The sequence below is a fragment of the Esox lucius genome, chromosome 1 (assembly GCF_011004845.1).
Source record: "Esox lucius isolate fEsoLuc1 chromosome 1, fEsoLuc1.pri, whole genome shotgun sequence".
NCBI classification, from domain to species: Eukaryota; Metazoa; Chordata; class Actinopteri; order Esociformes; family Esocidae; genus Esox; species Esox lucius.
In genome coordinates, this window is record NC_047569.1 from 15,884,615 (window position 1) to 15,899,840 (window position 15,226).

General features: G+C 43.9%; 2 protein-coding genes across 2 annotated transcripts; one reads left to right on the forward strand and one right to left on the reverse strand.

The window, feature by feature from the left end:
* Positions 1-435: 435 nt before the first annotated feature.
* On the forward strand, positions 436-5,607 carry LOC105017040 (DHRS-12_like_SDR_c-like domain-containing protein). The gene is made up of 10 exons (XM_010881376.3): positions 436-565; positions 2,033-2,166; positions 2,254-2,336; positions 2,420-2,515; positions 2,698-2,779; positions 2,863-2,924; positions 3,050-3,154; positions 3,343-3,433; positions 3,627-3,764; positions 4,520-5,607. Exons 1-10 carry the CDS (start codon positions 510-512, stop codon positions 4,633-4,635), a joined length of 963 nt encoding a protein of 320 aa, XP_010879678.1. The 5' UTR covers positions 436-509; the 3' UTR covers positions 4,636-5,607.
* Positions 5,608-5,670: 63 nt separating this feature from the next.
* On the reverse strand, positions 5,671-15,215 carry wdfy1 (WD repeat and FYVE domain containing 1). Its single transcript, XM_010881253.4, has 12 exons — positions 15,011-15,215; positions 13,904-13,971; positions 13,489-13,562; positions 13,230-13,284; positions 11,785-11,935; positions 11,117-11,229; positions 10,547-10,673; positions 10,162-10,267; positions 9,852-9,953; positions 9,456-9,586; positions 9,233-9,341; positions 5,671-8,150 (listed from the first exon to the last, which is right to left on the reverse strand). The coding sequence occupies exons 1-12, from the start codon at positions 15,145-15,147 to the stop codon at positions 8,091-8,093; spliced, it is 1,233 nt and encodes a 410-aa protein (XP_010879555.3). The 5' UTR covers positions 15,148-15,215; the 3' UTR covers positions 5,671-8,090.
* Positions 15,216-15,226: the final 11 nt, after the last annotated feature.

Consider the following 15,226-nt stretch of genomic DNA (forward strand, 5'->3'; position numbering starts at 1 on the left):
CTTTCACATGAGCTACCTGGGCCAAGGTGCAAAGTATTCTGTACTCTCTTTGTCAAATCCAATTGTGTCTATTCTTTCATTTCCATAGGACACAAACCCTTCTACTTTCGTAGTTTCCTTTTTGAACCTGTGGCCTTGCAGCTATAAAACCGATATTATTAATAGTTTTCCTACATGCATAATCAACAATTCCCTGAAAATGTGTTTATTTTTGATGTAATAAAAAATATATATATTCGAAATGTTGTGCATGCAACTCCTGAATGTGCTATGTAGTTCTAAGAATATACAGGGATTCCATTTAATTCAGTAGACTGAACGGATTCATTCTAGACATCAGAGACAGTGCTCGGTTGACACCAGTCGGCACTGAATTGTTTGGGCTGTAGCGGTTCTCTTACTGGCCGCTGGGTGGCCAAAGGTGTCATCTAATGTAAACACACACGTGGTTTTGCTCCAAGTTAAAACTGGAGGAGAGCGCAATAGATAATTCCATAGTAAACGCAACGATGTCTCTTTACCGGAACTCCGCTTGGTTTCTGAAAGGATTGACTGAATTCACCAGGTAAGAGTTGTTCCGCTATGGTGTTTCTGTCATCATCATCATCATTAATGCTTTTGTATTGTATCTCTGGAGAACGGGAGGCTTATTATCACTGGACCATTTGGTCCTATATGAGCACACAATTGTGTATGATTGTTTATATAGACATTCTAGTGTGTAGGCTAAATTCTAAATTAATTTACAGAAAACCTTTAAATTGTTCTCATTCATCTTTGTGTGCAGCTTACTTGATATTCATGTTTAAAAAAAACTAAATGCATAATAAGGACAAAGCAGTGCTTCCTCTACTGATTAGGTAATGTAGTTTTGCTGCAAGAGACAATATTACATTTAAATGTGCCAAAGTTAGTGACCTGTAACATTAATGTACAGTACTTGTGTATTTGCTTATTTCCACCGATTGCCATTTGCAGATTTATTTTTTTTCACCCATATTAAGCGTTTCATCAGGGAAGGCAAAACTGATCCAAGATCTGCAAACAAAAGGTCTGGTTATTACTGCAGTGTGGTGTTAAGTCCAAAACAGGCCGGAACCTCTCAGCCACTGACGAACCGTATACCTTTTCCCAACATATTACTGGAAAACTAAATCCGAGATCTTTGGTCTGTGTTTGCAGCTGAAAAGCTGTTAATGGACTTGTATTTGGCTTATGTTTTAGTATGGCGCTACGCCGGGGCTCACTGGAAATAAAGTTAATACTAATCAATGCTACTTAAAGCTGGTTTTCCCTGTATAAATGAAGAAACAACTAAAACACCTTTTAATTGCACATCCACCAGTCCAAGTCAAGGATATCATGTGGAACCACTGATAAATTACTTGTCAGTAGCATCTGACCAAACACTGCCCTTCCTCATTCAAAACAAAGCAATTAAATCCAACCGAAAGAAAGTACTTTTTTTTTTTCTGTTTCTTTGTTCAATGTTGTGTTTTCACACAGAGACCAGTCTCTCGACCCGCCTGACCTTGGCCTCTGGTAATGTACTGCATGTCACCACCAAACAGAGCAGGCATTTAGCCCCGAAGAATCCCTAAGCACAGCGGCGCCTTGCTCCCTTCATCCCCCATAGGAAACAATGGCAGCCATTGAACCCCTTGACCCCAAACCCAGGCCGCTGTCGCTGTTGCCAGCAGAGGTCTCAGAACCAACCCTTCTCCCCTTGTCACACTAAGATATGATGTGATGGTCAGGCAATGCCTTCTCTTCATTAGACCTTTATCTGGTTGACTGGAAATATGAACACTCTTGGCTCCAACTTTGTCTGACCCCGGGACATTTATGTGAACTGGCGCTCCCTTCTTTTATTCTAATGTTTTAATCAAATATTCAATCAGTTATTTCAAGCAGGAAGGCGTGTTTTTCAGCGGAGCTCCTCAGCTACCCTCCGCCATCATGTGGAGGGCAGCGGGCAGATGTTTTCACCCCCGGCTGACCTCTGACCTTTTTTCTGTCTCTGCGTCTGTAGAAGTGCATTCCTCTCTGCAGCTAAGCGTTTCGTGGAGAAGGACCTGGAGACGTCGATGGCGGGGAGAGTGTTCATGATCACGGGAGCCAACAGTGGCATTGGGAGAGCTACAGCCATGGCTATCGCCAAGAGAGGTAGGCTGTCTTCTGGGTAAGATTGTAATCACATTTCCCTGACTGAATGCGTCCCTGGTTTAACCCCTCCCCCCCAAACACACACAGGTGGGACGGTCCACATGGTGTGTAGGAACAAAGACAAGGCGGAGGAGGCCAGGGCTGACATCGTCAAAGAGTCCGGCAATAAGGTGAGTTTGGGCTCTCCGCTCAGCGTGTGGACAGACCTTCTGCACCTTCTGTAAACCAAAGTGTAAAAACCACATCATTTCAGGAAATATATGTTCACATTCTGGACCTGTCAGAGACACGGAAGGTTTGGGAATTTGCAGATGCCTTCAAGAAGAAGTATAAAACATTGAATGTACTGGTGAGTGCTGAACATATATTTGGATCCAAGCAAAAAATACCCCAACCGCTTCTATTTTTCTCCTTCGACTCAACGTCCTCTCTCCAAATGTTCCCATGATGTGGAATGATGACTTTCCATGTTATCTTATGATTACGTTATTCATTATGTATGATCACTGATTAACTGATCGATGTGGACAGATAAATAATGCAGGCTGCATCATGCGTGAGAGGGATGTGAACTCTGACGGGCTGGAGAAGAGCTTTGCCACTAACGTCATGGGTAAGTCAATGAGGGAGGTGAATGAGTGTAGGCCTGTTTCCTGTGTTAAACCTCCTTAAAACACTGCAGGTCTCTATCTCCAGGCGTTTATCTACTGACCAAGGGCCTGATTCCCTTAATGGAGAAGAGTGCAGATCCCCGAGTGGTGAGTTTAAAACCCATTGGAACCACCACTGGCGACTGATCTTAATAATAAATACCCACCCGATTCAGCCCAGTATCTTTTCAAGTCCTGTCTTTCACCCCTTCTTGCCCCCTCCCCCACCTCAGATCACTGTAACATCTGGAGGAATGTTGGTCCAGAAGCTGAGGACAGGGAACCTGCAGACAGAGATCGGCCGTTATGACGGGACCATGGTCTACGCGCAGCACAAGGTGAGAGCAGCAGGCCCACACTTCACCCCCAGGGTGTGTCAGACCACCTCGCAGGCCTGGAGACTGTGCCGTTATGGCCACGACGTGATCTCTGCTGCACCTTGTCGTGCGCTGGTCCACGTTGTGTTCCTTGTGTGTGTTTGGGCTGGTCCAAGCTACTGTGTGTGTGTGTGTGTGTTGTGTTTCAGAGGCAGCAGGTTGTGATGACAGAGCAGTGGGCCAAGACCCACAGCAACATCCACTTCTCCGTGATGCACCCCGGCTGGGTCGATACCCCCGGTATGTCACTAAAACACCTCAGCTGCAGCATCGCAACGCCATCAATACCGCCACATTAGAATATTTCAACCCGCACTGTTCAGTACCAACACACAAATCCACGTAAAGTCTTGAATTCAATTTGAATTCAACTCTGATTGACACGTTGACGGTAAGATGACAACTTGTGCGTCTCTCTGCCGTGGCGTTGTAGCGGTGGCCAACGCCATGCCCGACTTCCACCAGTCAATGAGGGACAGCCTCCGGACCCCGGAGCAGGGAGCTGACACCGTGGTGTGGCTGGCCATCTCGGAGAGCGCCGCCACCAAGCCCAGCGGAAGCTTCTTCCAAGGTAAAAGGGAGAGAACACACCGACAGTACCCCCTTCCCACTGTCTTTGTGATGTTGACAAAGAAAAATGAGTCATTATCTGAAGAGGGAGTGTCACCTTGTTGACCAGTTGACAGGAATTATTATGACGTGTTTTGTGGAAACATATGAGGTCATTATCTGAAGAGAGGCTACAGGAAAACACAGTGTGGTGTTTCATTGGTTAAGGTCCGATCCACACGTGTTCTCAATCTGTGCTTCTGGAAAAAGCAAGTGCTCATTAAATACAGCAACGAGGACAGAGAACCACTGAATTTGAGAGAAGAGACAAAGAGGGAGATAGGATAGAGAAGAATAGAGACACAGAAAGGGAAAGCAAGAGGATATTTGGAGCATATGGGGGGGGGGGGTTGAGAGAGAGAGAGAAGAGCGAGAGAAAAAGATCGCTGAGTGCTGTGTTGTTCGTCAGAGGACAGGGGAGGTCGGGTATAGTAGGCTGGGCTTCTGGCATTGGTCCACGACAGCTGGAATACGTTTGCCCTCTGTACCAGATACTGCCAGAGACTACGCACGCAAGCACATGCGCAAATGCACACACAGGCACACACTTTAGGTTCTACTGTCCATGTGGGTAAAACAAAACCCTTCGCTGCCGCTGCATTTTCACAGTAAATGCCAGGGGATCCAGGGTCAACAGCTAGGGCTGTTTCCACTTTAGACTTGTTAATCTTTTCATGAACAGGGTTGTAAAATAGTGTGTGTGTGTGTGTGTGTCAGATCGGAGGGTGGTGTCGGCCCACCTGCCCCTAGCCTGGACCCACAGTTCCCAGTTGGAGCAGCAACAGTTCATGAGTCTGATGGAGGACCTGGCCAAGACTTTCCAGCCCCACTGAGACCAATACCATTCAACAGTACTTCAGCACACACTGGAACCGGCGTTGTAAACTGGGAACCAGTTCAGCATAGCTAACAGCAGGCTACACATAAGGGGGCACAATGCTAACAAGTTCAGATAGAGCAAGTGCACTTCTGAGAAAGGTAACAGATGCACATGGCTTAATGCTCTTAATATTCAAAGCTAAATAACTCTAGCACTGAGGGCTGAAACAGAACAGTGTTTGATGGTGATGCTGCTGATTTGAGGTTCCCTGACATGTTTGGTTGCTGATAGGCAAAGCATTTTTCTGTTCCCAAACAAACACAGTACCCAAACGAACTCAGCGTCTTGTCATTTCTACCATTTCACACAGTGACTCAATAGAAGCTGTCAATCAGATGGGAATCTGATGTGACCTAAGTCACTTCCTCATCCATCCACCAATCACACTGCAGCCTGTTGCTATGGGCTCAGCCGATCAACACACGGTTGGTTTGTTCTGTGTCCCTTTGAACATGTTACCAAAAACTAATTCGCTGAAGCCTCCGTTCGTTCGACCGCAAAGCTTATGTACCTAACACATTGGTGTGTGTGCTAACAATGTGACAGCAGTAGTTGGAGGGGGGCAAACACCAGGGTAGATTTACTGAGACCAGGCATGAAGAAAGCTCTGACTATCAGCTGACAGATTTAACCTACTCAGGCCAGATAGGTACTGTAGGGAGCCACAGCATCACTTGACATGTACAACACAGCTGAGGACTATTTATTTAATACCACTGTTGATTTTGGGAGCACTGGAATACAGTACCATGCTTATCCATAGGCGGTAGGGTTTAGTCCTGAAATCCTGATTCAGTATTTACTGCGTATTCCTTCTTGATGAGAACATTTTGCATCCCTGTGAGGCCATTTTAAACTGAAGCATTTACCTAGTTTGTGATTTTATCCTTGGATAAAATAAATAAATAACTGATGTAAGACCCAACTTTGAAGTGTTTTCTGCATGGCAGATGGGGGTATCCAACACAATCATTATAGACTTAACCGGTCAGAATGAACATCTTTATTAAGCTTTTATTTCTTTCCTCCCTGTGTCCAGAGTGCCACAGGAAGACTAAAGTCAGTACTGTCAATATTATTAACAACATTTTCTTTAAAAATACAATTATTAGAGATATACAACAACATTGGAACGGCAATATTCTTTTACAAGCAGTATGATGTGATAAAACAAAGGTTAATTGATCTATGTCATAGCTGTGTGAAAATATGCACGAGGTTTAGTGAAATTCCACACATAACTGCCGTATAACAAAAAGAACCAGAGATCACTAATAAAACGTAAACACAAATAATGCAAAAAGTATAGAAATGATTTCCGGTGGGATAGGACCCATTAGACTTCTACGTAATAACAAGCATACACACCAAGAGACTTCTCTGTGATCCTGGTCACTCAGTGGAAATCATGGGAGCAGAAAGCACTCTGAAATCTGTTCCAGGTATCCACTACTCAAAAAGTTAGTTAGGGATGTAGTGTTTACAGAGCACCAGGGCTCTCTTTTGATCTCACAAAAGCAGTAAAGGACTAAAAAGTCCTGATTGTACAGTAGCAAAGGTGTTTCCCAAGAACTCTACACATCTATGAGGACTGTACTGTATGTGACCTCACCATGTCTCTTTGTGACATCAACTTCTCATAACATCTGTGCCTTTCACCTTCACCTCTCTGACAAGTGTTTGTGTATTTCAGCAGAAGCACACTGACATTTCTCAGTGACATCAGCATCCTGTTTCTGCAACACCCCCATGATCCATCAAATTAAAATAAAAAAAAGTAAACAAGCAGAAACACAGCTACAAATATAAATATTACATACTAGATGATCAAACTAGAATGAGACTACATTTCAAAGTTGGGAACTCCCACATTATGTTCAGTTTTACCTTACGTAAGGCAAGTGTTAGTTGAACCTACCACAAATTAGACAAATATTTACAAGTTGTAAGTCCGCGAGCCGTAACAACGCAAATTCCAAGAATCAAAATGGAAAGTAAAATAATGACTGTATACACATCTCTCTACGCCACCACTTGAGCATTTCAGTGCAGTGGAGAAACATATGGGGGCGCTGGGCACAACAGAACAGGAGAACGACACGGAAAAAGTAGAAGCAAGTCAATAGTGTTGAACGCAATCAAAAAACGTGTAGTGGAAAGTTAAGAGATAAGACGGAGCATAGTGTTGATGTGTTCATGCGAGAGCAGTGCCGAGTGTTTTGAAGGTTTTAGAAGGCATGGTGCCTCTCTCTTAAGGCCACAGAGGGAACAAAAGGCAGCCTCTGTTTTTACCCACAATCCCACAGTAAGAGATTGAACAGCGTAAAACACTAGCGTGCATGGAAACCATAGTGCTACATTGACTATTATATACAACACCATTTCAGTACCTGTCTAAAAAGGCCATAAGCCAAAGAAAATAATCTGAACATGTACAAAACCTCACCCTGTTTTATATGCGAATGCATCTTAATTTATCTCGAAGGCAACAAAATATTAGGTGTTATGGGCTCATCAGAACTAGAGGTGATATTTGTACATTTAGGAAATTTGAGGAAATACTATGTTTTGGGTATCTCTGAGGTGGAGTTGGACAAGCTCTGTGTGGTCACAGCTGTGGTTACGGCTTGGCTGGGTTTGCCGAGGTGATTGGTCTACCTGGCAAAGACAGACGGGATACCCTTTCATCAACTCATCCTGAGACCAGCAGGTGAGTTTAAGGCCAACTAGTGAATAGAGAACAACAGATAGAAAGAAAACGACTAGAGAGAAAACGCCCTCCTTTGATTGGTGAGGGATTTATAGCATTAAGCACACTACATCTCCTACACACTATGAATATGGACATATAAAAGCTATGTTTCCGTGGTTCATTTACGCTATTCAAAATCTCACAAGGTGGGAGGTAAGCAGCCAAGAGGAAAGAGCCCTCTGACTGTCCATGGGCCGTCGCCTGTGGATTAGGGGTGTTAGCAGTCCAATGTTACAGTGCAAGACGACAGATTAGCGCTGACCCACTTTCGCAATGGAACCAGACAATAGTGTAAGATAGGTAAACACTAACACTGCTCCTTCCACACACAGATACACGCACGTCCACAAAATTGTGCTTGGAGCACTGCTGAAAAAGTACACACTGGAAGTTAGACCTGAGACAAATGACACTATACTTTCTCACCAAAAATGCTAAATGCATGAACGGTTACCAACACTTGTATCAACCCATTTATACAACACAGACACCTTCCTCCAAAGGAAGTAGAGAGCATAGGAGCAGTCAGGCAGACAAAAGAAGCCAGATGGATGAGGAGACAAGAGTTGCCATGACGACAGTCTCCAGGACATAGACGGACAGACTCTTGTCAGTAGAGCCGGGGAGAGTTTGGGGGAAAGAAAGGGGTGGGCCAATCAGCGTGGGGTGAAGCCTGTTGCTATGCTACAGCCAACTACTTGCGTCATGTCCCAGATCTGTAAAAAGAAAGAGCCAATCAGAAAGTGAGCAGAAAATATCAGAAGAGGACAATAACAATAGAGAGGAAGAAGCCATGGGTTGTCAATATTGGTACTCCAGGTCTACGTACTACAAATTAATAGAATCTCACAGTATTTCAGTTAAATTAAAGTACTCAATAAGATGAATTCACTTAAAGTGTCTGGTAGTTTTGTGGTAATATTAGCCATCTAAAATGTGTTTAAAGGGAAATGTTTATATTGCTAAATGGGGGGTGGGGGGGGGGGGTTCATACAATTAGATAAACTTTTCCATCACATGTAAATGCTTTGGAACCATTTTGTCTACTTTCTTTTGGAAAGTACCAAAAACTGATTGTGCAACTACGCCTGTAGCTAGCTAGTATTCTTATCTAAGCATGTCAATAGGCACTTTCCCTTTGTGGAGATGCCGTATGTTCAGCTGTGCTAGCAAGTAAACTACATAGTAACGTCAACTAGCTGGCTGAAATGTTAGCTAATTCATACACATTTGTTTTAAAATACAAGAAAACATTGGATTTGTTGAAGAGGTTTTGTTTTGGGTCCGATTAAAGGCATACTCCTTTGGCCATTAAGTGATACCTTTTGTAATGTTATGACAGCATAAGGGAACCAAACTACTTTTTGAGCTGTCCCATGAATGTTTGTGTAATCAGATACTCACAGGATGACATTTCACAGTGGCCACACACCTCTTAGAGGGTAATGAAGTCAAGTCTAAATCCACCTAATCAAATTTGCCACAGAATGGCCTTGTAACGTCTTGTTTATTCTCTCAAATGACATACAGAGACTGTTGAAGGCTAGAATTTAAATGAATAGATTAAATTGACCCCTTAATGACAGCAACATAGCATTTTAAAAGTTGCATCAGACACAGATTAAGCCTGTTCTAGTTGAGAACTAAAATGTCAAGTTCAATAGAAAACTCCATTGAGCTTGTTTATTTCTGTCTGTGAAACCGGCCCTATAAGGGTTGGATCCTCTGGCTCAAAAAAGGTCAAAGTTTGTGGAAGAATCTTTACATTAATAATGTTTAAAACCCAAGTACGTCTAACCTTCACAATTCGGTCACTCCCACAGGTCACCATCAGACCTCTGGACGGGTCCATGTCCATAAAGGCTATGTTGTGCTTCCCCTCATGGAACGTCGCTAACGGAGTACGACTAAAGGACAAGACCAAGTGTTGCGTGAGGACGAGTAGCGGTAGGAAACAGGGCGGGATGAAGATGATATTTTGACTTGAAGGTGTTACTGTATAATCATGCCATCATACTCACTCCTCCTCCTTGACGGTGTCGTAGCAGGTGTCACACACGCGTACCTGGAACTCAAAGCCCATCACTGGGTATGTAGTTCGCTTGGAACTACACTTCCCACAAACTGCCATTCCACATTTCCTGCAGTGGTGCTGAACCAGGAAACACATGAAGGTTAGACAAACATACATTAATATAGACAGATCTGTTGTAGTTCCTTTATTGCTATTTGCTTTTATCTCTATTTGTACCATTGTTTCAGCACATAATCCATTTACTAGTTACGGCCACACCAGAAGCCGTCTGCTTTGTAACTGACTGAAGTTTAATTCTCTTGAGTACAATATCAGCATTAGGCAAGGGTTAAAGCATATAGACAAAGTACAAATTCTTGACATGAGCTCCTTGCTTGCTCACCTGCCGAAGACCAATGGTTTTTGAGTCCCACATCTGTTTGATGTTCCAGAAGAAAGGCTGCTCACACTTCTGACAAGAGTCACTGTCCAACCACTGTGGAGCCTGGATAGACGGACAAGCAGCAAATGAAAGTGGGAAGCAATGATTAACTTCCAACACAAGAGGGCAGCCCTCTCACTAACCCTCTAATCCTCCACGCACACGGTCTTCTCACCCTCTCTGCGGTCCCCCGCTCCGCCCACCCCCTCACACTCGTATTCATTTGAAATAAGAGCTGTGTTGGTGGGCATGTCTCCCTGGCTCCTCCTACCTCTTCTCTGGGCGTGTCCATGTTCCAGACTGTGATGCCCCCGTCTGCAGAACAGGACACCAGCTGTCTATTCAGCTGTAAGTAGCGCACGGCCTGGACCCGGTCACTGGAGGTGGAGTGAGGAAGGAAGGAAAGTACATGATCAGAAAAGCAGTCTCATGAAGAATCCCAGACATAATGGGAGGCTCCATTGGCATTGTAACAGAATGACAGTGCAGAAGAGGAGCTCCAGTGACTGGGTCCGTTAGGAGCACCATCTGGGGAGCTCACACATGGTACAACACAAATACAAACACTGAAGAGTGAACAACAGATGCTATAGACAAGACACTGACAAACATATGCAATGAAGACACACACACACACACTCTTGTCTTTGTCTTACTGGTGTCCCTGGAGTAATAAAGTGCGTCCTTTGCGACCGCCGATGTCCCACATTATGACACTGTGGTCTGATGCTCCTGAAAATAACAGCCTCTGAACAGGATCCCACCACAGAGCTCCAATACTACCTGGGAGAGGAGAGAGATGGAAGTTAATAGTGGAAGATAACAGCCACTAAGAGAGAGAGACAAGCCGAGCAGACAGACAGACAAGCGGGCAGACAGGTTTGACACAGACTTGTGTAAACAGACTTGTGGTTTGTGTTGAGTCACAGCGGATCGACTAGGGAAAACACAGGCAATCAGATTAAGACAACAATCAGAGCACAGCAGAACACCCCGCACGACGACACAGCGGAACCGCCCCGCACGACGACACAGCGGAACCGCCCCGCACGACGACACAGCGGAACCGCCCCGCACGACGACACAGCGGAACCGCCCCGCACGACGACACAGCGGAACCGCCCCGCACAACGACACAGCGGACACACAGCGTGCATCTAACATGGCCTCACGGTCTGCTCCGAGAGACGGCGCCGGGGCATTCCATGGGGGTGGGAGGGACTTACCTTCATGTCCCTTCAGTGTAGTGATGGTGGAGTAGGTGTTTCTCTCCAGTTTCAGCAGGGTGATCTGCCCAGAATAGTCCCCAACAAAGGCATGTTGTGTGTCGTTGTCATACCTAACACGGAGCGTCAAGGACTACACACGGGGGGTGGGCTGGGGAGGATGGGCATCAGAGAGCTAATACTGCGCTTTGTATTGCTGTGTGGTTGGCTCACAGTGCCTCTCAATGAGCAGTAGACTGTATCACAACTGACTTCCAGATTATTACTAATGTCAATTTGGAAGAACGATAACAACACCATCGCACTGGTAATCCACACCGGGTAGGCGTTCAGTCAGCTAACAGCATGGTGACATCCAAATTGCAGTCTGTATCATGATATTAACAAATTGCTTATTTCTCCCTTGCTAATTCAAATAGCATTCATTGATTTTACGTTACAACTAATTGCAAGCTACTATTGGTAGTTAGACGGTGCATCACCAAGATAGTTGGAATGGGCTGAGCTGGAACTGACATTAACCAAATCCTTTCGTCCACATTCGACTGTGCACGTTTGTTCACGGGCATGTCTGTGTAGCTTTATAACGCCTGGTGCATTTGAAGAGACAGGAAGTGAACTTCGATCCGGATGCAGTTCTAAAGAGGGGACATGGTGTTTAAGGATACTGTAGACACGAGGCCCAGGAGCCAAAGTAGTGGCGTCCCAGCATACTGCCACTCTGGGTGCACATCCAGCTCACGCTCTTGTCGTGTCCAGTGCTCACCACCCACTGGCTCTCCTGAGAAAACACCATGTCTGACACGCGGTTCTGATGAGCTGGGCATACAGGAAGAAAAACACAGAACCACAATGGGTTAAACGTACAACATCACGTCTCCGCCAAACCATTTCCCGCCGCAAAATATTCGAACAAGCTAAATGACGACAGCTTTTTTGCTGTGAAGTTCAGGAGAAACAGATGGAAAGTTCCACTGTACCAGATATTTCCTGGCACCGAACTCTGAATCTCTCAAGTTTCCCAAATCAGGGATTTTCCAGAGATGAGAGGAGGGTGAGGGCTGCACGGCTAGGCTTGTTAGTCACAGTGATCCTATTCACTGGGCTTGGAGGAAATGTCAAACCAGGTTTAACATAATAAAATAACAATAATCAGCCAGAAAGATTCTGTATCCTCAAGTTATGACTGCTTTCTCTTTAACAGCGGGGGTACGAGCACATTAACCTTTTTAGGTTGAAAGAAGTTTATGCTGCTAGAACCAAAGAACTTCCCAGAGCATTTCATGCTACTTTTGGATTATGTTTTGACTTAAAAGCTTCTATTAATGTTTAACATAATTAGTGTTATTACCGCAAATCAACTGCATTGTTCTTAGAAATATCAACCAGTAAAATGGCTCTTGGGCTAGCTTTTGCGGCAGCCTGTGTCAATGAGCAATGAACAATCTGACAATTGCTGCATCTAAAAAAAGTATTTTGAAAAGATGAAAAAACTAAATCCTAATTAATACAACAATGTAAGCACAAAAACCCTAACATGTATTTCTCCATGTCGATACAATGTCTGGCATCATACGACATATACCAAATCGTCTCGGTTAACTGAGAACTGGACTTGTGCAGTCTAGTTGCTTGACATAGTTCAGCTGAGCTTGGAACCAAAAAATAGGGCTCCACACTCTCGTGAAAATGAACAGCCCCCACCTTCCAAAATGTGTAAAACACAAACACATTGAGAATAGTCCAAGGCACTAATGATGCTTGATACCTCACAAAAACTACTCTTTCATGATCGATCCATGGTACCATTTCTGTTTATGTAGTCAGTCTATAATTATTTTAATTTTTTTTTAAATCAACAGGTTGTTTTTTTGTGTGTGTGGGCCTATCTGCGCATATGTTCTAGTCAGCAATGACATCAGCCTCTATTTCCTGTTTGGTCCACAGAGCGAATGCTCGGTAGGGACCAGATTCCTCATGAGACTGGGTGAAGCTGCTGCAGAACACCCACAAGACCCTACCATTTTCACTACCGTCGCAGAGCGTCATGTCTACATGATCAGAGCTTTTCAGTTTCCCTTTCTGTGTACAGACTATAAGCCGCTGACCTTACCAGGGTAGGTCTTCACATGGTTCATCTTGTTGAAATCCTCAGACATCAGAAATTCCTGTATAGGACCAGCAAACAATAGCAAAAATCAGTCACTAGCTCTGCCGTGTAACTTCAGATGTGTAGCTTATTTCTGACTGAAAGCAGGAAAATCTTTGAAACTGGGTCAGTTTGAACCAGAATGGCAGGTTATGGGTCCACTAAACACTACTAGCTAGGGGAGCTGTACATGCAGTCATCTACAAGGAATCAGCTCACTCACCACAATGGCCCCGTTGTCCTGCCCTATGAAAATGCGTCGGCTATCATGGTGGTATGACATACAGGAGCATGGTGCTAAGAAACACAATGAAAAGTACATTTCCCAAAACTGTATATAGCCATTGTTTGACACAATAGACCAGTGGTGTCAAACCGGTTCCACGGAGGGCCGTGTGTCTGCAGGTTTTCACTCTCACCATTTACTTGATTGACTAATTAGGTAATTAATTGGTTAGTTTCTACCCTCAACTGGTTGTTTTTAGGTCTGAACTGGCAAACAATTTATTGGATAAACCAAAAACCTGCAGACACGCGGCCCTCCGTGGAATTGGTTTGACACCCCTGCAATAGATGATTAAAAATTTTAACACAATAGATTATTTTTAAGCCCTACATTTAATGTGTATGGTACTTACAGGAAACTGTGTGGTAGATGCTGGGCCAGTACTGACCACTGTCTCTCTTCAGCCATACCCGGATAGTTCTGTAGTAGGAAAGAAGAAATGTATTATTTAAACTTATATAGTGCCCTATATTTGCACTGCTCCAGAGAGTGCAGCATGATCATTTCAATTGTGAACAATGATACACCCACAGTAATAGAACAGCTGAAGAATAGATACTAGCAAAATATATCAGTTCCTCTAACTGCAGTTTCACATGACAAATCTCATGCCACAGTTTCATAAGAGCTCGTGATACAAAGGGGGTACGTTAAGACAATCTATTCAAATTGAAAAATTGTTGTATAGTAGTGAATTTTTTCTTACTTTCTACTTATTTCAACAATGACAACCTTATCCTATTGGAGTGAGAGACGGTTGTCTCACAATAGATTTTAACGGTCTCGTAAACTCAGGATACTGTTTGTGGAAGACGTATAATTAACTAAACAATAAACATTCTGAAACGTTGGCTCTGAACTAGACATAAACCCGAAAGTTACAGGGCTATGTGAAGACCTACGGGAAAGTTGACCAGAAGAGGAAGTACATTTTTTTTTATTTTTAAAAAAACGTTATTGCGTTACGTTTAGGCATGTAGATAGTACTGTACATCTCTTCTGTGAGAAAATTACTGTGAAAACTCATGGTAGTCATGTGGGAGGAAACAATATTTACGAACTTTGTTATTGTTAGCCTAACTCTTAAACTCCTAGATTGTCTTACAAAAATGTCGACAACTAGCTAGTGGTAGTGTAGGGCATACAACAGGTATCCACAATCATTGACCCGCACACCAAAGGACACTGTCACCAAGACTGAACGTGATGCCTAAGAGAGGCTAGCAAGCTACTGTAACGCTTTAACTACGAGTTTATCGAATGTTATTTTAATTTATATAGAAATATCATATCAATTTACTATACACACCCAAACTGTCAAATTAAGTGGGTGACAAGAAACTGTTTGAAGTTATCGCGCAATTACCTATCAAATGCTAGCTGGGTAGATACGATAGGCTGGATTGCAGCTAACATGTTAGCATGCTAACTAGGGGCTAACGGAGTATATCCATCCTACCTGTCCTCGCTAACAGTGATCACGCCATCTTCTTTAGGTATCAACACTGCAGAATTGACCGCATCTGAGTGTCCTTCAATTTTATTTAAAAGGACTGGTCTTGAGCTTTGTGGCCTCGAATGGATCTCTGCCGCCATGGCTATGTTTTCTTTTTCTCTGGACTCGACAATCAGCTGACAGCCAAAGAGGTTGAGGAGGATTACCGTAATGACTAGA